This window comes from Chiloscyllium punctatum, chromosome 32, assembly GCF_047496795.1.
Source record: "Chiloscyllium punctatum isolate Juve2018m chromosome 32, sChiPun1.3, whole genome shotgun sequence".
Lineage (NCBI taxonomy): Eukaryota > Metazoa > Chordata > Chondrichthyes > Orectolobiformes > Hemiscylliidae > Chiloscyllium > Chiloscyllium punctatum.
Window position 1 is genome coordinate 44821226 of NC_092770.1, and position 26063 is coordinate 44847288.

A 26063-nucleotide genomic window follows, 5' to 3' on the forward strand; every position below is an offset into this window, starting at 1 on the left:
TCTTCCCTACATACCTCAAAGCCATCCATTCTAATTAATTGTGACTCAATATTCACATCGGCAACAATATCCTGTTCCTGAGTGAATACTGACGAAAAGTATTCATTCAGTGTCTCCGCAATCTCTTCAGCCTCCACATGCAACTTCCCACTACTATCCTTGACTGGACCTATTCCTACCCTAGTCATTCTTTTATTCCTGAGATACCTATAGAAAGCCTTTGGGTTTTCCCTAATCCTACCAACTAAGGACTTTTCATGTCCCCTCCTTGCAGCTCTTAGCTCTCTCTTCAGATCCTTCCTGGCTACCTTATAACTCTCAATCGCCCCAATTGAACCTTCATGTCTCATCTTTACATAGGCCGCCCTCTTCCCTTTAACAAGGGATTCCAATTCCTTATTAAACCACGGCTCCCTCACACGACCCTTTCCTCCCTGCCTGACAGGTACATACTTATCAAGGACACTTAATAGTTGCTCCTTGAACAAGCTCCACATATCGATTGCGCCCTTCCCTTGAAGCCTACTTTTCCAAGCCACACATCCTAAGTCATGCCTCACTGCATCATAATTTCCCTGCCCCCAGCTATAACTCTTGCCCTGCAGTGCACACTTATCCCTCTCCATCACTAGAGTAAAAGTCACTGAATTGTGGTTACTGTCCCCAAAGTGCTCACCTACCTCCAATTCTAACACCTGGCCTGGTTCGTTACCCAGAACCAAATCCAGTATAGCCTCACCTCTTTTGGCCTGTCTACATATTGTGTCAGGAAACCCCCCTGCACACATTGGACAAACACCGACCCATCTAACAAACTCAAGCTATAGCTTTCCCAGTCAATATCTGGAAAGTTAAAGTCCCCCATAACAACCACCCTATTACTTTCACTCTTCTCCTGAATCATCCTCGCAATCCTTTCTTCTATGTCTCTTGGACTATTAGGAGGCCTGTAGAAAACTCCTAACAGGGTGACCTCACCTTTCCTATTTCTAACCTCAGCCCAAACTACCTCAGATGGCGAGTCTTCATCTATCGTCCTTTCCACTGCTGTAATACTATCTTTGACAAGCAATGCCACACCTCCCCCTCTTTTACCCCCACCTCTGACCCTACTTGGAACCTGCAACAGCCAATCCTGTCCCTGTTCTACCCATGTCTCCATAATAGCCACAACATCGAAATCCCAGGTACCAACCCATGCTGCAAGTTCACCTACCTTATTTCGTATACTTCTTACATTGAAGTATACACACCTCAAGCCACTTTCCTGTTTACAGGCACCCTCCTTTCAGATTAATGCCATGTTCCTAACCTCCCTACACTCCAGGTCCTGCACCCTAAAGCTACAGTCTAGGTTCCCATGCCCCTGCAGAGTTAGTTTAAACTATACAAAATAAGAGCTTACTGTGTTGGAGGTGATAGTGGAGCATGAACAGAGGGCTGACTAACTAATAGGAAGAACAGTCAGAATAAATAGATCATCTTCGAGATGCCAAACTGCAACCTGCAGAGATCAGTAATCATTTCTCAACTATTACCCATCACTTGGATGAAGAGATTGACTGTATTGAACCTAAATTTGCTGACAATATGAGGAAATATAGCTAGGTTAAGTGAGTGGACAAACTTTTGGCAGTTGGAATATAATGTGGAAAAGTGTGATGTTTATCCACTTTGACTGATGGAATAGACAAGCAGAATATTACTTAACAGGAGAGACTGCAGCAGAAATGGATTTATGTACATTATTCACAAAATGTCCATAGGGAATTACAGAAAATAATTATGCAAATGGAATATTGTTTTTTATTACAAGGAGCATGGAGGGCAAAAGTAGGGAAGCCTTGCTACAACAGTGCAAGGCATTGACGACACCACATCTAAGGCACTGGGTACTGAGCTAACTCAACAGAGACCTGTATTTCGTCACCAAGTCACCTTTTACTTACATGTGAAAAGTCCTTGATTCCAATACTTCCTCTTCAGTCAGCTCTCAGTGTCAGAATCTCTGATACTACTGTTTGTGTCTGTCAATCAGGGCGCCCTGATTGGACCAGATTAACAGCCTCAATCAAGGAACTCCTATTCCATGAGGTCCAGCTGCTGACCTCATTACAATTGCTACAGGTACATTTTTATTCACCTTACTTAGTGAGAGACATATTTACATTGTTGGCAATTCACCCAAGATTCACTTGGCTGATTCCTGAGACAAATGGCTTGTTTATGAGGAAAAGTTAAGTCGGGTTGGGCCTATATTCACTTGACTTTATTACAAACAAAAGGTGATTTTATTGAAATTTGTATAATTGTAAGGGATTTAAGAAGAAATACATTGAACATGTTTCCCTTTGTAGGAAATCTGTAACTAGGAATTACATTTCAAAATCAGGAGTGTCTCTTTTAAGTTGCTGATGGAGAGGATTTCTTTTTTTTAATTCATTGATGGGATGTGGGCGTCTCTGGTTGGATCAGCATTTATTACTCATTCCTATTGCACTTAAGACGGTGGTGGCGGCTAATTCTGACGTTATAATGGAGCGAAAGAGAAAACAGCTGAAGTTGGTTGGGCCTAGGGCACTCTTTTGTTAGAGAGTCATTTGCATTCTTTTCCCTAGCAAGTAGTGGAGACTGGTCATTAAGTACAACCTAGGCTAAGTTGTTGGTGACAGGCAGAACCTGGAGTTAAGGCCACAATCAGATCAGCCATGATTTTACTGAATGGCACTGCAGGTCTGAGGGGGCCATAAAGCTCTTCATCTTTCCCATACCTTACATTCTTATGAATGGAGTGAGGGTGTAAAATTATGCGAATGAAACGATTGGGTGTATGTTGACCTGTGAATTGAGTGCAGCATGCACAAGCGGTATGTGTGAATAGACTAGGGCCAGGGAACTGTTTTACATTGGAAGGTCTCATTTTATTAATGGAGAACCTATTAGGACACTGCTAAGACTTTCACATATACAACAAAATATCATATTTTTGTTGACATATTTACTAATTTTACTTAACGCCTGTTATTATAGGAGGTCTTCAAACAAAATAAAAATTCAGCAAAGACACATTTATTTGTTTGGCAAAGTTGACAACAGAATTAATAATAAGTGAAAAACTTAGACATCAAACCATTTAATGACTTTTGTGTGATTGCTTGTTGTGAGATAGGGATTAGATATTTGGTTCCAACTTTGTTGACCGTAGCTTTGATTAGTCCTCCAGGTGAATATCCATCACCTGAGATCTTAAGCACATTTTAATATGTGTCAGATATGAAAATGTTGATTCATAACAGTAGGTTGTGCCAAAACAAAACAGTATTCGACGAGCATGTTGACATAGAAGTGGGTTATCAATGGCATCTTTCCATATTTTAATGGGATTCCTCTTAGCATCAAATAGAGACTTCAGAATATTATCTTCTGACAGATCAATCAATTCCATCTCTAAGTTATCAGGTGCTTTGGAGGCAGCAATCAGGTGTGATCAAAAAGCTAGTTTCAGGGTGAAATCATGTTTCTCAAGATCTGCAAACCTTTCATTGTACTCTTCAATCAGGGAGTCTAGGAAAGCCATGTGTTCTTTCACATTACATTTCCTTAATGATTTGTTTGTATTCTGTTCACAATTACCTTGCCAGTTCAGGAAAGTGTTCAGCTGAAAGTTCCAGTCAGGTAAAGAGAGTTTTGAAAAAGGTCAGCTTTTTCCCGAAATGCCAGATATTTCGCCACATATCATATATAAATATCGTTTTTTTCCCTCCAAGAAAACATTCAGGTCATTTTGCTTTGACATATCACACAAAAATGCAACATTCCTGCAGATATCCTCTTTTGACAATTCACATGGTTCATTCAGTTCCTCAAAAAATCTTGCGATTTGACTTTGCAAAGATAAAAGTTCTATAAGTATTTGTCGTTTTGACAACCAGTGCATTTTCGAATGACATGGCAGTCCCATACTGAATATTTCATCATCAAGCTGAAGCATGTTGCGAAATTGTAAATGCCATGATGCATTTGCTTGAATGTGGTTTACAATACCTATAGCTCACTTTAGTGTGTCACTTAAAACACTAGATTCGGCACAGAGATTCAGTCGATGCAAAAGACAATGAAAACAAGTCAAAGTATCTGGAACTGGCAGTTCCTTTTGTGGTAACACAACAAATCCTTCATGTTTTCCTCTCATGGAAGGTGCACCATTTGTGCATGCACTTACTAACTTACATATATTCAGTTTCGCTTCATGGCATTTTACTGTGAAGATAGTGATGGTGCTAATTCCACGTATCCTTGCCGTAAGTGTTCCTGAAGCCAGTAACTCCTCGTGGCAATGAAAATCTGCAGTTAACACTCAAATAAAAAATAACACTTGTGCAGAGTCAGTAGTGTCAGTGAATTTATCCAAGGCAATCAAATAATAAATTTCTTTGTATTGGCATATGGTATGAGGTTGTTCTGTTACATTGACGGCTAATTCATCTTGCCAATCAGTTATGGTCCTTCTTGAAAGAGGCAGTTGTTTGTACTTATTAACCTTATCTGAATCTAAACATCCTACAATTTCAACAATGATTTCCACATCGCTAAATGGCTTAAATCTTCTTCCAAGTATATATGCTACTTTATAAGTTGTTTCAGTGATGTCAGTCCATTGTCCTGACATTATTTTAAATACTTGCTGCTGTTGCTGCTTTTGATCTTTCATTTTCTTAAGTGTACACTTTTGGGGGTCTCATTCCAGTTTAGCATAATTGTTGTCCTTATGAGTTGCATAATGCTGATATGCATTGTATTTCTTCACTGTTGCAATTATGGTGTTGCAGAGCAGACACATCATTTTATCTTTCACAGCAACTACATAATACTGCAATTGAATACTCTGTTCTCTTCTTTACACATTCTTTTCTTAGTTTTTGATATGACTGGGTTACTAGTAAAACATTTAAAAATGGTATACAGATTTAAAGAGGCGGATTTAGTATTTGCGGACAAATAGGTAGATGGACACAACTAATACCCCCAAAGCCCGCAGGTTCCCCACCCCTGGAATAGACTGAAGGGTGTATGAGTGTTTTGAGGAATGTCCATGTGATGTGTGTGGGATGGGTGCCCAAGTGGTGTGCGTGAATGTATTGAGGGTTGCAAGTGGTGTGTGTGCATGTAGTGAGGGGTTTGTTTGTTGGGATGTTTTGCAGGATACTAAAGAAAGTGACTACAGAGTGAGTGGATGCTAGTAATTTTCCAAAAATCCTTCGAGTCAGGAAACGTCCCTAGCCCATGTAACATCTTTATCAAAAAGGTGGGAGACAAATGGGACAACCCTGACTACTATATCCAAGAACTATTCAACAACTGCGCAGGACAGTCCCAGACTGATAATGCTTATCAAATTGGCAAAGTTCTTTTAAATAGGATACCCGTGCCAGGAATACTTGTCAATTCTGCGATCTCCAGTGAATGATGAGTTGCTTTGGGAATGGCACGTGGAATGAAAACAGGCTGTTATTTTTGGTATGGGGGCTCAAATGACAATGATAGTGGAGAGTTTAGTAAGGTATGGTGAGAAAACTCACTCAGCCTCACAACAAGAGTGTCTCCATAATACTTGTAATTTAGTCCAGAGAGTAGAGGTAAAGGGAGCAATGTCAGGCTTCTAACCTGTAGCTAGTTCAGCGAAGGGACCGCAATTATTTATAATATATATTACAGACTTGGATGAGGAAAGTGAATGTACTATAGTCAAGTTTACAGATGAAACAAAAAATAGATGGGGAAGGCAAGAGTTAAGGATGACATGAAGAGTCTTCAGGGAGATAGTAAAAATTCAAGTGTTTGGGCAGAAACTTGGCAGTTGGAACATAATGTAGGAAAATATGACATATTCTTCCTTTAGGAGGAAGCATACAGGAGCTGTATATTATTAATGGGGAAAGACTGCAGAAAGGATTTGGGAATCATCGTGCATAAATCACAAAAATAAAACTAGCATCCAAAGTTCAGGAGGTACGAAGGAGGCAAGTGGACTGCTGGCCTTGATTTCAAAAGGTAATGCGGTATACAATTAGGGAGGTTTTGCTAAAACTATACAAGTGCTAGTCAAATCAGTTCTGGAATACTGTGAACAGTTTTGATCCCCTTATCTAAGGAACAATACACTGGCATCAGAGGCAATCCAGGGAAGCTTCATCAGGTTGACCTCAGGTATGGAGGATTTTTGTTATGATGCGGGGTTGAATAGTTTGGAGTTTAGGAGAATGAGAGGATATTAGGTTCTGAGGGTTTAACAGGGGAGATGCTTTAAGGTTGTTTCCCTTTGTGGAAGAGTCTACAGCCAAATGGCATAATCTCAAATAAGGACTCACTTAGTAAGAGAATGATGCTCCAGTTGGCCCTTCAAGTGTGAATCAAGTATATTGAAAATGTTTACCTATTAGGCTTCATAGAATATATTGACCGTGTCAGTTTTGTCACAATGAAACTGTAATCATTCTCAATGACAAAATAATTGAGCGAAGTTAAGCTTGAAAAGTGTCTTTGGCAAGAGTGGAAAAATGTTTTGAAAAATACCAGTGCTAAAGTTTGTCACTCAGTATAAATTTGTTCATGAAAACATTAATAAGAAGTAACACTGAAACAGCCACAATCTCAACTGAGTTCATTGTAGCCAAGCACAAAACCTTTCAGTTTTTGACACGTGATCTGAAACAAGTCCAAATTCACTGAGGCAGATTAACTGTAGCTATAACTAAGCAATGAGACATAAGTGTAAAATTTGCTAACGCTAAAAAAAAAGTTCAATAGTTCAGTTTGAATAGAAGTAACAAAATTCTTGAACCTATGTAATTACTAATTAATGTCAAACTGTAAACAGAGTTTTTAAAACTACTAATGAAAGCCTAACAAAAAATAAAAATCTTGAAGGCACCTCCAGTTCACAACCATTTTTCTTTTACAAAAATGATATATAAACATATTGAAGAATATCCTGTAAATAACTAGTATATTTTTTGACATTTGGTTGGAGATCAATATTCTTTCTTAGCTACATCTTCAGCATGTTGGGTAAACAATGGATATAATTGTTAATCTATCCACATAATCATTAATATTAAATGCTGATAATAATTTTTCAGAACTAGATTCAATCATGTTTTTAAAGGTTAAATGATAGTGTACTAACCCCACTATATTTGACATGCAGGGTCAACCTTCCAGCCTGCATACCGTCGGAGAGCAGACACACCCCTAATAAGATATATTAATATCCCTTAGATGTGCTGACATATTGACAATAAAGTTGTACAGGAAGTCTAAAATTTCAATGGGCAACTGCCCTACATCTGGAACCTCCAAAAGTCTCCAAATTTCGTTTGAAAATTTAGAGGGCTCCAACTTACTTACCTGAATAGTTAATATGTTAGATAAGTCAAAAACAGTTCTAATTCCTGAATATAACTGACCTTTGCAAACTAACCTGTCCTAATCCTCCGTCCCACCAGTCATCTGATCTCCTCCACCCCCCATTCTGACATTCCCATTCAAACCTTTGAATCCTTCCTGACCCTCTGATTGCCCCAATCCTCCAACCCTCACCTCTGACCTGCTAATCAAGGCCTCAGTAGCCCTCCAAACCAACCCAAACTGACCTGACCAGGCGGCCTTCCACGCTCCACCATTCTCTGCCACCAGACCTACTTATCTCACTTACATTCAGTCATTAATACACTGAAAAACAATTTAAATTTCTAAAAATTGTTTAATATGTTAATGAATTAATGAACCAGTGCCATAAAAAGTGGGTGTGGTTTGGACTTCCTCAACAATCCTACAGTACAAAATAGGATTCTGAAAACAGGTGTAGTCCATATTTCGGAAGAGGCCCAGTTCAAATGTCTGAACCAGAACTATGGAGCTCCATCATTGTGGATTGTTTTATTCACTTGTGGAACGTGGGCATCACTGGCTGGGCCAGCATTTATTGCCCATCCTCACAGTCTGTGGTGTGGCACTGTATCTCGAGTCTTTGGAAGTTTGTATGTACCACATCAACAGCCTTGTGCTCATCAAGCCTCTTTGTTATCTCTTCAAAATGCTCCAATTTCTTTTGGCAAATCCTTGCTGACCCTTCTGAATTAACCCATGTTTGTCCATGTGACTAATAATTCTATTTTGAATAATTTTTTAGTCCATTGAATGATTCATTTAGTTTCATCCATTTATTGTTTGTATTTGGGAAGGTTCACAATGACAGGGCACTTGTTTCTCTGTAGAATCGTCCTGTTGTAATGTGTGGGAAGTCAGGATCACTTCCAGTATCCAAGGCGACTGTATGCAGGGAGTGTGTTTAGCTGCAACACCTGATTGACCATATGGAATTGTTATACAGTATCCATGAGGCTGAGGCTGCATACTTGGCGAGCTGGTCACAACATATGTATGGGCTACACGGGCAGAAAAGAGTTGGGTGACCATCGGGAAGACTAGCAACCATAGGCAGGCAATGCAGGAGTCCCCTGTAACTAATCCCCTCTCGAACAGATATACCATGTTGGATACTGTGTCACACAGGACACCTCACACCTTCAATGCATTATCTGGGCCGACATGACACCAATCGATAAAGTTCACTTGAGAATGTACCTTTAAAAAAGTTCTGCGATTTACATATGAAAGAATTGAAACCAACATTCTAAAAGATGAGAGACTTAACAAACAATCCAGGTCTTTTTCAATATATAATTTCAGACACATCACACTGTAAATGTTTGTGGTAAATTCTGTGTCTTACGATTTTGTACTCCACAATCACCTGATGAAGGAGTGGTGTTCCCAAAACTAGTGCTTCCAAATAAACCTGTTGGACTATAACCTGGTGTTGTGTGATTTTTAACTTTGTCCACCCCAGTTCAACACCAGCACCTCCAAATCAGGACTATGGTTGGTTCTGCAGCACAGCAGGGGAGGATAAAGACAGACAGCTTCAGTGATAGTGGACTCAAATGTAACAGGAACTGAGAGGTGGTTCTGTGGCAGTGAACAAGACTCTCAAATCCCTCCAGTGCTGAGGTCATTTGGCCCATTGAGTCTGCACTAACCTTCTGAAGAGCATCCCACCCAGACTCATTCCCCACCCTATCCTGTAACCCTGCATTTCCCATGGCAACCCACCTAGTCTGTACATTCCTGGACACTTCAGTGTAAATTAGCATAACTAATCCACCTAACCTCCACACCTTTTGACTGTGGGAGGAAACCAGAGTAGCCAACAAAAACCCACATAGACATGGGGAGAATCTGCAAACTCCACATACACAGTCACCCAAGGCCAAAATCAAACCCTGTTACCTGGCGCTGTGAGGCAGCAGTGCTAACCACTGTGTCACCATGGAGGGTTGTTTCTTCATTGGAACCCTTGACCAGTGGTACACCAGAGGAATCAGTGCTGGGACCCTTGCTATCTGTTATGTACATTAATGACTTAGAAATGAATGTGAGGATATGGGCATCTGGCAGGTAGGACAAAATGGCTGAAGGAGCTGCACAAAATGGCTTCTGCATTGCTAAATTAGATTGCACTGAACCAGACAGAAACAAGAAACTGCAGACTGATGTAGATTTGATAAAATGCATAAGTAAAGGTTTAACCCTAACCACAAGGCAGGACAAATACAATTGTAAGAACAAGTTGTTTACAAAAAGTCGTGATAGGCTGATACTGTATGCATGAATGGTTTATGCTATTTTATTGGTTACTACCAAGCAATCATGCTCCATGCCTGCCTATGAACAATGTATATGAACCATATGCAAACTCTGTGAGTCATTGGATTCTCTTGGTGGTCTAGGAGTACTCATATTTCTGGGCTGATCAGAGTCTACTGACCCAGCCCTATCAAAGAATAAATGATTGCTTGTGTGATTGACAAAGAGTCATTTACAGGTTTGTTTATTGACCGATTGTGGAACCGAGAGACACCCCCCCGGGTTTCAGATCTTCATTCGGTGCCATGACTCAATTCAGTACAGACAGATTGTGGAAGAGCCTAGAGTCCTCCAGAAGGTTAGTGCAGACTCAATTCCTAGAGTGGAGAGGAATCAGCCAGCCAGACGTGAGTATTTTATCCATTTGGTTTTCCTCTCATTCAAGTTGCAGCTGACTCAACCCCTCGCTGTTCATTGTCAACGTCCAGCCTGAAAAGGATCAGTCTTGGTAAAAGATGGTTGTCAAAGGATTTTTTAAAAAGGGAGTCGTGGACTCTCCTTAAAAGTCCAAAAGGGACGGTCAAGTATGTCATTTGGAAAAATGAATTTGTAATTGTTAAAAGAGAAAAAGAGATTTTGATCTATGAGACAAAAGTTTGATTTAAAGACATTAGGATCTATATGGAAAAGGTGGTTCGTGTTCCAAAATGGAAGTCCGATGGGACACTGGTCGATGGTTCAGGTTCCGAAACAGAATGTGGATGAGATACTGACTTTGTGATAAACAGATTTTATATTATTGTGTGAGAAGACAGACGTAAAGAAATATCGCGATATATTGTAATGGTATGATAAACTGAGAGATTATACAAAAGGTATCATACAAAAGGTAGTTCAGGTTCCGAAACAGACGTACAGACGTCCGATAGGATACCAGTTGCTGGCTCAGGTTCCAAAACGGAATACTGATGGGACACCGACTCTGTGATCAATTGGTCATAAAGACAATGACTGAGAAGTTGTGAATTTTATTCATTAAAGACAGATTGCCAAGAGAAAATTTTGTTGGGACTGAGTTACTTGGACTAATAGGAATATAAGGTAAAAGTTGTAGGTCCCAAGGATATATCAATACAGAGAACAGCCAGGGAATTCCTAGAGGCATGGCACTCATCCATAGATTCAATCAATAAGCACATCGACCTGGACCCAATATACCGACCACTGCAACGGACAGCTGGAACTGACAACCGGAAGCGGCAGAGACAGACCACTATAAATGCCGGAGGAAACATCACAGAAGCGCTTCACAGGAGGCTCCCAAGCACTGAGGATGTCACCTAGACAGGGGACGAAACATCTGCAACACAAATTCCCAGCTCGGCGAACAGAACCACAACAACGAGCACCCAAGCTACAAATCTTCTCACAAACTTTGATATATGTATGTAATCGACGAAAAAGTCAATCAATATAAATTTGGGAAGAAAATCTTGTTTTTAGGGATAAAGTTAAAATCAATTCTAGTTGTATATTTTCCTGCATCGCAGAGTAGCAAAACGGCATTAAAAACCTGTCCTGAATTGAATGGTGAAAGAGGAAAAGGTTAGAGAGTGTGCGTGTCTGTGTTGGGGGGGGTGGGGAGGAAACGGGGGCAGTAGAGAGAGAGAGAGAGAGAGAGAGAAGAGACACAGTGCTGTTTCTGTTTTCTTTCAGCCTGTAGAAAATTTAACTCATTGTCTGGTTTGTATGCATATGTGTTTGAATGTTTGTGTCTTATGTTCTGCAGCTCTACACGTAAAATAATTGTCTTGACTAAAGAAATTGTGATTTAGATATTTAAATTGGATTAGAAAATTGTATTTTTAAGATTTAAATTCACTTTAAAAAATGTCTTTTAATATTGTGTTGTCACATATGGTGAAATATTCATCTGTTTTAAATTGTTTTGGAAATAAGAAATTATGGGAAATGATGTAGATTCAACCATTAAGAAAGATTATCCTTTGCAGGCGTTATGTGATAAATATCTGGAAATAGCCCAAAGTTTTAGACAGTTGTCTGGTGACCCAAACAAAAAAATTAGGTGATGAACATTGGTCATTGGAGGTCTGAAGAATTTAGACATGGTAAAGTCAGCCCAACAGCAAATTTGGCGAAAAAATATGGGCTCAAAAACTATAGGATTTTTTGCAGTAGTCTTGCACTATAAATTGGACTTTGGCATCAATATTGTCAGGAATTTAAAGATAATTGTTACTAGCCTCTTGGCATGAAAATGCTACTAAATTGGGCATCAAATTGACCAAAGAGGGTATTCTTAAACTGGTTGAAGTTCTTAAAAAGGAATGTGCACACGAGAAAAGGTTACAATCTGAGAGATCTCTATGTAAATGTAATGGCAATACTAAAGAACTGTACAGTTTAAAGGTTGGCCTTAAATTAATGAAGGAGACTTTGAATCCATGAATTGGATTCTACATCATTTCCCATAATTTCTTATTTTCAAAACAATTTAAAACAGATGAATATTTCAACATATGTGACAACACAATATTAAAAGACATTTTTAAAAGTGAATTTAAATCTTTAAAATACAATTTTCTAAATAGACAGTGATACTTCCAAAGGGGAAATGAATCTTCATGGAAGTACACATCAAATTCCGTTTAAGTCAAAAGACAATGTAGCTCAGTGGGGATGCTGTTGATAGTCAACTAGGACTCACTGGTGAGGTGACACCATATCTGGGAAACCATCAAAGCAGTCAAGTCTGCAAGTGACAAAGCTGTAATGTACAGCAGTTTCAGTGGCAAATTATGAGAAAGATGCAGAGGTGCAAATAAACAACCTCTGATAGAAATGATGTGAAACTGGGACTTCAGTTCAAAATCCAACAAGTACAAAGATAAAAATTGCAACCTGGCAGTGGGTGATGGCTTAAAATATCCAAAATTTGATTTGAAGAAATTCTGGGTTACTCAACACCGGATTTTGGAATAGTAGTCTTGCAATATAGAGAGAGTGGATGAGTTAGGAGGCTTTGGGAGGAGCAAAACCAAATGTTACAAAATAAAAAGGAAAATAAGACAGATCGAGAGATTCTCAAAAATAATTTTTACAGCTGATAAATTTATAAAATATACTGCTCATCATAATAGGGAAGGTTTAATTGACATTGGCAACCATTTGGCAGATGCAGCAGCAAAAGCAGCCTCTAAAGGGGATCTTATGGTTGTGCCCAGAATGATGAGGCAACCTACAAATTCTAACAAAAACCAGTCTACTTCAGATGAATTAATGCGAACCATCCAAGAGGTTGTTAAACTTCAGGGGGATGCCCCTGACGCTGATAAGCTGTTATGGTCCAAGTTGGGCTGTTTGTATGACCCTGACACTCAACTCTGGACTACTTCCACAGATGAAACTTGTATGTCTGGTGATCTTGTACTATGGGTTATTGAATGTGTTCATTGCACAACTCATTGTGGTGCCAGAGCAGTTAGTGACTTACTTCTGAGCACATGCCTGCAGTTTGTTGGCTCAGAGGGTTAGTGACCATTGCCTGATCTGTTGGGAGCATAACCACAGCAAGGGTGTTCCCTGTGATCAGGGGAATATACCCGTCTCCCGGTAGCCATTTTGAGATACTCCAACTGTACTACATTGAGTTGAGTAAATGCCAATGTAATAGATATGTTTTGGTTATTGTAGATGTCTTTTCTAAGTGGATTGAAGCAGCCCTCCTACTAATGCTACTGCTGAGATTGTGGTGAAGATTTTTCTTACGGAAACTATTTCCTGCTACAGTATACCTGCGTGCATTAGCTGCCACAATGGGCCGCACTTTGTGGGTATATTAATGAAGAACTCTGTTCCCAGCTTTCTATTCATTGGCAACTGCATTGTGCTTATCGTCCTCAAGCTGTCGGCCTTTTTGCATGTTTTAACCAGACTCTTAAGACTAAACTTGCCAAAGTAATGGCTGAGACTGTCCTCTCCTGGGTTATGCTGCTCCCTGTGGTCTTATTCCAGATGTGATCCACTCCGGCAGGCAAGACCCAACTGTCTCCAGCTGAGATTCTCTACGGTCGCCTGTTCTGTACTCTTTGGAATGATTCGGCTCCCTCCTCAGTCCACTTCCACCACATGGCTGAAGAAATGATTAGTTATGTTCTTGCTGTAACTAACGTTATACATGCCTTTCACTCCCAGGTGCGCATGGCCTACGCTGATGTTCCCTCCCTTTCAGCCTCGTCACGGGTGGAACCTGGTTCGTGTGTGCTCATTAAGAACTGAACTCACAAGGGTCTCCAACCTTGTTAGGATGGTCCCTTCCAGGTTTTACTTACCACTCCTACCACAGTCAAAGTCACTGGTCGCTTGGCTTGGGTCTGCCTACACTATAGTAAATTGATTGCCGCGCCAATCAAAAGGGGGGAGAGGAGGAGAGAATACTGGAATCCGAGGAAACCGAGATCCTGTCCATTTGGGTTTTTGAATTTTGCTGTTGTTTTAATGCTATTCTTATCACAGATACTTGAACTAAGAGGAGAGACATGTAGGGGATTGCCTACTTACTGATCAGCTTGATCATGTACGACATCCTGATTGGGAAAGCCAATAAGTATTGATGTGATCCAGAACGATCTGAGACTATCCATCACCTATGCCAAGGAGATGTTGTCCAGTGTACTGGACCAGGCATCTTCGACGTGTAGATCGTGACTAAAATTGATTATTACAATGGGCTTTTACATCAGAAAGACCATATAGTCCATTTGGACAGTAAAAATCAGTGAAAATTACTGTGTTGGTACCAAAGCTGTCTTTTTGATTTTACCTGCAGACGTAAGCCTAGTGAGGATAGAAATGATCAACCCCGTTACTATGGTAAATGTTTTCAGGAGGCCCCGGAGCACCATCCCTTTTTGCAGGACAGCCCTACTTGACAAACGAGAAGCCTGATAAGGGAAACTCCTCAATCCACAAATGACCCACAAGACACTCTTCACCCCAGAGTCAGTAGGATGTTACTTCTCTCTATCAGTAGATGACATACTTGCCCCGTCCCAGTCCCCGATTCCAATCTAATTGTCAGGCTCCCTACTGCCGAACCTCTGAAGAGAAATATCACTTCCAATATCATATTAGCCCTCCTGCCACCTGTCTGCTGATGTCTTTTGACTCTACGGCAGGGTTGTATGTGAATTTTTTTAATGGAACTAGGTTTGGATGTGCAATTGTTCATGTTCCACATAACATCTGCTGCCTATTTGAGACTTATCTCGACCACTTGTGTAAGTCAAAGGGGTCTTATACCTCCTGCCCATGTACACAAACAGCTTGCATTCCATTGGCTAGGGGACAACTGTAATTATACCCATCTCCTTGTACGGATCCGAAATGGAACCCTGCCCTTGCACATTTATACGTTTTTTCTCTTCTCAGAATCTGATACTGTTGCCAAGACCATGTGCAATAGAGCTAAGGGAGAGCCTAATGGGAACAGAATGTTGAGGACCATTGTCCACCATACAGTGCGAACACTCAACAGTCATTTTGCCCACTTCTTATGGTGCTCAAACGACGTCTCTTGCAAAATGTTGGCCCTTTACTCCCATAGACCTGACCAGAACCTGTGCTATAACATTTCAGTAACCTATTTTAACAAACCCTCCCTCATATACACCAAACCGGGCTATTATTTCTTCAGCCAAGGTAAAGCTACCGGTTTCCTTGTCCTTGATGCCAAAGGAATTGGATGAGGTGAATCCAAGAATATGAAGGAAGTGAGACCAAAAATTGTAGAGACACTGGCTATAATCTTTCAATCTTTCCTGGACTCAGGGGTGGTACCAGAGGTACTGGAGAATACAAATATTACACTCTTTTCAAAAAGGATGGTTGAAAGAATAGGTCCATCAATTACAGACTAGTTTAACTTCAAGGACTAGAAACAAAAACAGACTGCTATACATAGAAATGGGCTCTATTCTAAATTGACAAACACCAAACTTCCCTCCATACCATGCAACATCCTAGTAAATCTCCTCTGAACCCTTTCCAAAGCGTCCACAACCTTCCTATAATGCGGTGACCAGGACTGTATGTAATACTCCAAGTGTGGCCGCACCAGAGTTTTGTACAGCTGCAACATGACCTTGTGGCTCCAAACCTCAATCCCTCTACCAATAAAAGCTAACACACCACATACCTTCTTAACAATCCTATTAAACTGGGTGGAAACTTTCAGGGATCTATGTACATGGACACCGAGATCTCTTTGCTCATCTACACGACCAAGAATCTTACCATTAGCCCAGTACTTGCTATTCCTGATGTTCCTTCCAAAGTGAATCACCTCACATGTTTCTGAATTAAACTCCATTTTCCACTTCTCAGCCCGGCTCTACAGCTTATCCAAGTCCCTCTGTAACCTCCAACATCCTGTGGCACTATCCACAACTCCACCGACTTTAATGTCATCTGCAAATTTACTAACCCATCCTTCTATGCCTTCATCCAGGTCAATTACAAAAATTACAAACAGCAGTGGCCCCAAAACAGATACTTGTGGTACACCACTAGGAACTGAACTCCAGGATGAACATTTCCCATCAACCATCACCCTCTGTCTTCTTTCAGCTAGCCAATTTCTGATCCAATGCACCAAATCATCCTCAATCCCATACCTCTGTATTTTCTGCAATAGTCTACTATGGGGAACCTTATCAAATGCCTTACTGAAATCCATATACACCACATCAACCAATTACCCTCACCCCCCCCCCCCCCCCGTTTGGTTACCTTCTTAAAGAACTCAATAAGGTTTGTGAGGCACGACCTACCCTTCACAAAATCTTGTTGACTATCCCTAATCAACTTATTCCTTTAGAGATAATTATAAATCCTATCTCTTATAACCTTTTCCAACACTTTACCCACAACCGAAGTAAGGGTCACTAGTCTATAATTACCAGGGTTGTCTCTACTCCCCTTTTGAACAAGGGAACAACATTTGAAATCCTCCAGTCTTCTGGTACTATTCCTGTAGACAACAATGACATAAAGATTAAAGCCATAGGCTCTGCAATCTCCTCCCTGACTGCCCAGAGAATCCTAGGATAAATTCCATCTGGCCCAGGGGACCTATCTATTCTCACACTTTCCAGAATTGCTAACACCTCCTCCTTGTGAACCTCAATCCCGTTTAGTCTAGTAGTCTGTATCTAAGTATTCTCCTTGACGTCATTGTCTTTTTCCAGTGTGAATACTGACAAAAAATATTCATTTTGCGCTCCTTCTATCTCTTCGCACTCCACACATAACTTCCCACTCCTGTCCTTGCTTGGCCCTAATGTTACTCTACTCATTCTTTTAATTCCTGACATACTTATAGAAAGCTTTAGAGTTTTCTTTGATCGTACCTACCAATGACTTCTCATGTCCCCTCCTGGCTGTTCTTAGCTCTTTCTTTAAGTCTTTCCTGGCTAACATGTAACTCTCAAGCACCCTAACTGAGCCTTCACATCTCATCTTTACATAAGCCTTCTTCTTCCTCCTGACAAGAGATTCAATTTATTTCGTAAACCACAGCTCCCTCATGAGACCACTTCCTCCCTGCCTGACAGATACATACTTATCAAGGACATGCAGTAGCTGTACTTTGAATAAACTCCACATTTCAATTGTGCCCAGGCCCTGCAGTTTCCTTTCCCATCCTATGAATCCTAAATCTTGCCTAATCGCATCATAATTGCCTTTACCCTAGCGATAGCTCTTGCCCTGCAGTATATACCTATTCCTTTCCATCACTAAAGTAAACAATTGTGGTCACTATCACCAAAGTGCTCGCCGACCTCCAAATCTAAAACCGGCTGGGTTCATTACCCAGTACCAAATCCAATGTGGCCTTGCCCGTTGTTAGCCATTTCAGGATACACGCCTGCACACATTGGACTAATACTCACCCATTCACTTGAACCATAGTATTTCCAGTCAATATTTGGAAAATTAAAGACCCCCATAATAACCACCTTGTTATCTTGCTCCTATCCAGAATCATCTTTGCTATCCTTTCCTCCACATCTCCAGAACTATTCAGAGGCCTATACAAAACTTCCAAAAGGGTGACCTGTCCTTTCCTGTTTCTAACCTCAGCCTATATTACCTCAGTAGATGAGTCCTCAACCATCCTTTCTGCCACCATTATACTGTCCTTGACAGGGCGGCACGGTGGCACAGTGGTTAGCACTGCTGCCTCACAGCACCAGAGACCCGGGTTCAATTCCCGCCTCAGGCGACTGACTGTGTAGAGTTTGCACGTTCTCCCCGTGTCTGCATGGGTTTCCTCTGGGTGCTCCGGTTTCCTCCCACAGTCCAAAGACGTGCAGGTCAGGTGAATTGGTCACGCTAAATTGCCCGTAGTGTTAGGTAAGGAGTAAATGTAGGGGTATGGGTGGGTTGCGCTTCGGCGGGGCGGTGTGGACTTGTTGGGCCGAAGGGCCTGTTTCCACACTGTAAGTAATCTAATCTAATCTAATAATGCCACACCTCCCCCTCTTTTACCACCTTCCCTGTTCTTACTAAAACATCTAAACCCCAGCATGTGCAACAACCATTCCTGTCCCTACTCGATCCATGTCTCCGAAATGTTCACAACATCGAAGCCCAGGTACCAACCCATGCTGCAAGTTCACCCACCTTATTCTGGATGTTTCTGGCATTGAGGTAGACACACTTCAAACCACCTTCCTGCTTGCCGGTGCACCCTTGCGACCTTGAAACCTTATTTCTAACCTCACTACTCTCAACCTCCTGAACACTGGAGCTACAATTTAGGTCCCATCGCCCTGCTGAATTAGTCTACCACATTAACATACATGTATGAGTCATTTTTTGACATTTTGCTGCTCTGAAATTGTGACTTACTTCTGTACTTTTGAGGTGAATTACATTTTGTAGATGAAGCATTCTTGTGTCATGATTGAGCATTACTTGTACTTGTAAACTTTTCATGTTCCACAGAACTGACATTGACACTTAGTATCCTCTGTTTGGCCTACACATTGTGTTGGCCTGTTACATGTCTCTTTAGAATGTTTATACTTCAGTGGATAGGTTCTTTTGATCTCCTGTGACAGTTTTGTCCTTCTCTCCACATTTGTCTGTGGTTCTTCCTGGTTTCTGCTTCCAGCACAATCTGAATAGTTTTGTCCTCAGACAGATCTTCAATGAAACGTAACAAATTTAATGAAGATTCATCAATAATTCCAATAATTCTGCTGTTCTTACAGTCTGGTTAAAAAGCTCCATAGTTACAATTTTCCACTAATCTTTAAAAATTCATTAATGAAATAATCTATGGATTCTTCTGGGTGATAACATCTTAACTTAAATTCTGCTCTTTCAAGAATTTTATGCATTCACAGATTAAAGTAAACCAAAGCTTATATACTCCTTCAAAAGTATCTGTGTCTATCATATGTGACAATTTATAATGTTATCAGCTATAGGTCCTATTGGAAACAATAATTTAGTTACTTGTTCATCTTGTGATTTAGTACGTAAGTTTGAAGAAATTCTATATCTTTAAGAACTCTTTTTTCCAAGATAGGCAGTCCTGTGTTCCAAATGGTTTATCATTGTTATTAAATCTTCCTAATGTGATTGCATATTCTTCTTACTTCAAAGCTTTTAAATTCTCCAGTCTCTGAATGCTACTGCAATCTCTTCCCCTTGAAGACATCTACTTCTATAAATAGCAATGCTGCAATTGAAATTGAATAGTATTGCAACCGCATGTTATTTTCTTTCTTGTAAAGCTTTCAATTCTGTTAAATAGTAATGCTGTATAACTTTACTGTTTACTGGGAGTGGGGGTGGGGGGGGTGGTGGGGGGGGTCAGTTTTCTGTATTTTACAGTTGGCAAAATGGAGATTTTCTATATTTCACTCCTTTTTTATGACACCCCCAAATAAAGTCTTGACTGCAAGAAATTGTGACACAAAACATTCTGAGTGATCCAAGGATAATTGTTTGTCCAATGTAAAGCTTGGCTGTGCTGCAATGTTTTTTCTGTCATCTGGTCATCCTATATATTCTTTAGTCAGCAGTTTACACCATTGGCAGAAAACTGTTAACCCCTACACAATCCATTACAGGTTTTTGGTGCAATGATAATGTCCCAACCTCCAGGCAAGAAGCTTCAAGTCCCATTCATGACTTGATGTCAAGGAGGATTGTGTCATAATACAGCCAAGCAACCTGTAAACTCTCCCAATAACCTATGGCAGGGGTAAAGAGCATAAAGGTTTCCTGGTCAGCAAGACCCATGTGGTAGCTACAGAGCAACAGTATCTCCATGTTAAAAGAGATCACACGCAGACTCTTCGCATGAGCAAGTGAGATCCTCATTCCATACATATCAATCTGTACACAGCAAGGAACATGCATTTTGTAAAAAAGAATCACTTTGTATACAGAAATGATTGTCAAGCCACTTAAATAATTCAAAATAGTTAGAGACAATCCTGAATTATAGTCATTCATGCATATTACTAATTGAAAAGGCTATAAATGGAGTGTGTGAACCAGTAAATGTTACATAATATGAATTATTTACACTGATAGTATAAAGGACATGTGAGTTGTGTGTGTTAACCTGGTAAAGAATATGTGGCTGATGTGAGTTAATATAGTGCTTATCAACAGGTGAAGGATGCTGCATGATTGTGTGAATGACAAGGGATACTAATTATATGTTGATGCTTCTTTAAAATTACAGTCAATTCTGAATTTCTTCTTTTAGGTTTTATATGAACTTCGTCACAGAGGAGATAATTAACCCAGAAAGGTATGTATGACAGTTGTACTAATTCGTATCAACAAGCAAATAAATAATGTTATAATCCTTTAATCAGAATCAAAGGATTTAAATGACATTCCATCATTTAATGTCATTCAGAAAAATGATTAAACTGAGGTTCAGTCTGCCTATGTAGGTGATTATAGAGATCTCCATTAAATTGTTGAAAGAAGGGCTAGAGATTTCAACAACTATCTTGGTTGAGATTTACTCTTCTGTTGAATCTCAGTTAAAAACACCATCAAGATTTACCAGTGTCACAGTTTCCAAAAGCAGTGGCCTTGTGATCAGTGACATTCAAATACCCTTCCACAAGAAACATATTATCATCAATTATACTCAGTGGATCAATCAGCAACAAGCATGCTAGTACGTACACATCTACTACAAACACAATAGTCTGATCAATAAACAGCCCTCATTGTCCCTTCCACTACTAGTTACTGCATTCTCTTTAACTTGTTCCACTCACTCTTCAACAAGACAGGCAAAATACGCTGCTGAAACATCAGGTCGACCAGTTCCTCAAAGCAACACTCTAAAGATACTGACATCTCTTCCCAGAACACATTTTATATGGTGTAACTATAAAATCAACTTATCAAATGAAAAGAACTGAACTCCAGAGGTCAAGTGTGAGTGACTGCCCTTGGCATCAAGGCAGCAATTGATTGAGTGTGGCATCAAGGAGCTCAAGGAAAATTGAAGTCAATGGGAAATAGGGGATGTGAATCAGGGAAAACTGTTCACTCACTTGAGTCATAGACTCAGAGTCATAGAGATGTACATCATGGAAACAATCCTTCAGGCCAATTAGTCCATGCTGACTGGGTATCCGAACCTAATCTAGTCCCATTTACCAGCACTTGGCCCATATCCTCTAAACCCTTCCTGTTCATATACTCATTCAAATGCCTTTTAAAATGTTGTAATTGTACCAGCCTGCACCACTTCCACTGGCAGCTCATACGCACAGCACCCTCTGTGTGAAAATATTGTCTATTAGTTTCCTTTTATATCTTTCCCCTCTCACCCTAAACCTATGCCTTCTAGTTCCAGTCTCCCCCACCTCAGGGAAAAAACTTTGTCTATTTATCATAACCATGTCCCTCATGATTTTATAAACCTCTATAAGGTCACCTCTCAGCCTCCAACACTCCAGGGTAAACAGTCCCAGCCTATTCAGCCTCTCCCTATAGCTCAAACCCTCTGACTCTGGCAACATCATTGTAAATCTTTTCTGAACCCTTTCAAGTTTCACAACATCCTTCCGATAGGAAGGAGACCATAATTGCACACAATATTCCAAAAGTGGCCTAACCAATGCCCTGTACAGCCTCAACATGACCTTCCAACTCCTATACTCAATGCACTGATCAATACAGGCAAACACCTTCTTTACTATCCTATCTAACTGTGACTCTACTTTCAAGGAGCTATGAACCTGCAAACCCATGATCTCCACTTCCTAGAAGGAGAAGGGCAGCAGATGCACAGGTACATCTGCAAGTTCACCTCCAACACACGTATCATCCTTGGAGCAGTATCACTGTTTTTTCACAGTCGACAAGGCAAATTACTTTTAAGTAATTATGCTGTGAAATGTGCATGGCATATGGTGAAAGTGATGCAATTATGATCTGCCTTGTAAAGAGATAAATGTTTGACAGAGATTTTTTTGTTCAAGATGCACTTTAAGTAAATGAATGTTGATTCCCTTTGATTGCAATACATCAAATAAACTGTAATAAAGCACCTGCTCATTTTATTTGCTTTATCTTATACTCCACTTATAATGGATTTTATCCATTCGAAATTATTCCTGTCCCTTTTTAAATTGCCTTTTTTCTTTTTGTGTCTGTATTGCATGCTGTTTCAGAAGTCTTTACAGTCACCAAATCATAAAAATTATCAATGACAAAAGCCATTCAGATGAGCCTTCAATGACTTCCACAGCAATATCTTATTATTCACTAAATGCCTTCAGGTATTTTGTCTCCATCACTATCCGTAAGGCTATCCCACATGTTGATCATCATTGTATTTTATGTCTACAGCCAGATCCACTATATGGTAATGCAATTCTTCCAAGGTACCCCCAATCTTTACACTTTCACCAATTTATTGTCTTAATTAGAAAGTAGTTTTTAGAAGAGAGTGCTGCTGATCCTACTGCCAGCCAGTACAAACCTAGGAAACACAGAGGTCCCAATGTGGAGGTCACAAAGCCCCAAGATAAATCCAATAGTAGATGCCTTGCCTTTGCTCCATATCCCTTATTGTTTTTGGCGGATAAAAATCTATAAGTTTAAAATAACAATTGATCCAGCTTCAGAAAACAGTTCTAAACTTCTACCAACCTTTGAATGAAGAAGTAATTTCCTAATTACACTCTCAAAATGTCTGCTTCTAGTCCAGTCTGCTTCTGTTTCTAGAATCCCAGGCTAGCAGGAATAGGGTGGGAGCAGCATGAAATAGGTCACCTTCCTAACTCTGTACACTATGCAAGCTAAGTTGTTGTGGTTGTGATCGCCAAGCTGGGAATTTGTGTTGCAGACGTTTTGTCCCCTGTCTAGGTGACATCCTCAGTGCTTGGGAGCCTCCTGTGAAGCGCTTCTGTGATGTTTCCTCCGGCATTTATAGTGGTTTGAATCTGCCGCTTTGAGTTGTCAGTTCCAGCTGTCAGCTGCAGTGGCCGGTATATTGGGTCCAGGTCGATGTGCTTATTGATTGAATCTGTGGATGAGTGCCATGCCTCTAGGAATTCCCTGGCTGTTCTCTGTTTGGCTTGTCCTATAATAATAGTGTTGTCCCAGTCGAACTCATGTTGCTTGCCTTCTGAGTGTGTGGCTACTAAGGATAGCTGGTCGTGTCGTTTCGTGGCTAGTTGGTGTTCATGGATACGGATTGTTAGCTGTCTTCCTGTTTGTCCTATGTAGTGTTTTGTGCAGTCCTTGCATGGGATTTTGTACACTACATTGGTTTTGCTCATGCTGGGTATCGGGTCCTTCGTCTTGGTGAGTTGTTGTCTGAGAGTGGCGGTTGGTTTGTAGTGTACAAAATCCCAGTCCGCATCCATGAACTCCAACTAGCCACGAAACGACACGACCAGCTATCCTTAGTAGCCACACACTCAGATGACAAGCAACATGAGTTCGACTGGGACAACACTACTATTATAAGACAAGCAAAACAGAGAACAGCCAGAGAATTCCTAGAGGCATGGCACTCATTCACAGATTCAATCAATAAGCACATCGACCTGGACCCAATATACCGACCACTGCAGCGGACAGCTGGAACTGACAACCGGAAGCGGCAGAGACAGACCACTATAAATGCTGGACGAAACATCACAGAAGCGCTTCACAGGAGGCTCCCAAGCACTGAGGATGTCACCTAGACAGGGGACGAAACGTTTGCAAGACAAATTCCCAGCTCGGTGAACACAACCACAACAACGAGCACCCGAGCTACAAATCTTTCCCAAACTTTGAGCAAGCTAAGTACTTATCTCAGAATGTATGTAATTCTGTATACATTTACTCTCACCATGTAATCACAAGGTTAAACATTATCAAACTGTCATTAATCATCAATATCTTCAAATGAATTTTAAGCAAAGTTCATTATTAACCAGTTTCTGATTATATATTGTATTTTGCAGGAATATTCCTCTGGCAACTATCTCCTCTCTGATCATTGTTACAATACTCTACTTACTCGTAAATGTGGCATACTACACAGTATTGACAGCAGATGAGGTGTTAGCATCTGGTGCAGTAGCTGTGGTAGGTAACCAAGAACACTCACTATCATCTATTTTTCCTTTACATTTTTTCCTCCTTTTCAATCGTTATTGTGAACTTTTCTTATAAATATTTTTATTGACAAAACGATTTTAGGTTTTTTACAAATTTACAAAACTAGTACAAAATAGTATGACTGCTGTACAATATAATAGCAACAACGAAACAAAAAGAAAAACCAAACTACTAATCTACTCCACAAGCTACCAAAACACACAAAAAACAAAAAAACGCTATAAAAACTACAGTTCAATAAATAACCAATAAGAAAGAAGAAAAAATAAATAAAGGGACAAAATAAAATTAAACCACGTTAAAACAAGGTAGTTTAAGTTACAATCAATTGAATTACTACACTCAGCACATTCTCATCACCGCTCCCCAACACTGGGAGCAGTAGTGAGTAGACCCATATTTATACAGGATTCTTCCTCCCAGGGGCCCCCAAACCGACAGGCACAGTCCCCACGGCCAGACAAAGGCCCTGGATAATATAGCCGAAATATCTACATCAATATAATGCAAAAAGGGCCACCATGTTCTTTCGAACAATTGCGTGTTCTGGTGCACCATCATCATATGGAAGTCCAGAGGGATGTGTTCCATAACTATCTTATGCCAACTTGACAGCCCTGGGGGATTTTCCGATACCCAGCTCATTAAAATGTTCTTCCTCGTGCAGAAAGAAAGAGTATTAAACAGTTTTTTTACCATGTACATCCAGGGAGGGAAGATTTGGAAAACCCAAAAGGAGGGACACAGGATCCAACCCAATCTCAGTTCCCAAAACCTTTGCCAAAGCACTCGCTACATCATCCCAATACCTGCGGATCTTGTGGCATGTCCATAAACAATGGGTAAGAGAACCAACCTCCATTTTACATGTGGGGCACATTGGGGACACTCCTGTCTTAAACTTCACAAGCGGTTCTGGTGCCAGCCTATCCCTATGGAGTACCTTGAATTGAATAGCCTGAGCCCTATTACAAATAGAGATCTTCCTAACATTTTTTCCCAAATGTCCCCCCACATCTCTGAGGAGATTTCCACCCCTAATTCTTAAGTCCAGGTTTTATATAGTCATTCCATGTCTTTCAACACATTACTACCTAGTAAGTGGTAGAGAGTGCTAACAGAGGGGGCACTCGCTGACTGGAGTACTCTCCTCTCCATGTCCGAATTGTAAGGATTAACCATCAATGTGGTTTTTTTTGTATGAAGTCTCTAACTTGGAAATATCACAAGAGATCCTTCCTAGGTAGCCCGAACTTCTGACCCGGCTGTTCAAAGGACATCATGACCTCCCCATCGAATAGGTCTCCCAAACAAGAGATTCCTCTAGACTCCAAAAGTTTAAAGCCAGAGTCCATCAAACCTGGCTGAAATCCCAGCATTCCCACTATAGGAGTGAAAGGGGAGGTCTTTTTGTAAATTGCCCTCACCCAGCCGCATCATCCTCCAAGGTTTGACTGTGTTTAGGACAATCGGACTTTTACAGTGATCCGTAAAAGTTCTCACCTTATCCATAACCAACAGGTTAATAAGGGGGCATTTTGCCTGAGAGGCTTTGATATCCAACCAGATTGATCACGGATCACAAGAAGCCCAATCAGCCACATGGAATAACAAGGAACTCAGTTGGAACTTCCTAAAGTCCAGAAAATCTATAACCGCTC

General features: G+C 40.5%; 1 protein-coding gene across 2 annotated transcripts in view; it reads left to right on the top strand.

The window, feature by feature from the left end:
* The window catches only part of LOC140458130 (cystine/glutamate transporter-like), a 76255-nt gene that overhangs the window by 23280 nt on the left and 26912 nt on the right, over positions 1–26063 (top strand). For both annotated transcript variants that reach the window (XM_072552240.1, XM_072552239.1), the window contains exons 6-7: positions 20522–20566; positions 24246–24369. In XM_072552240.1, coding sequence (XP_072408341.1) covers positions 20522–20566; positions 24246–24369 — 169 coding nt within the window. The remainder of the gene's footprint in view (positions 1–20521; positions 20567–24245; positions 24370–26063) is intronic.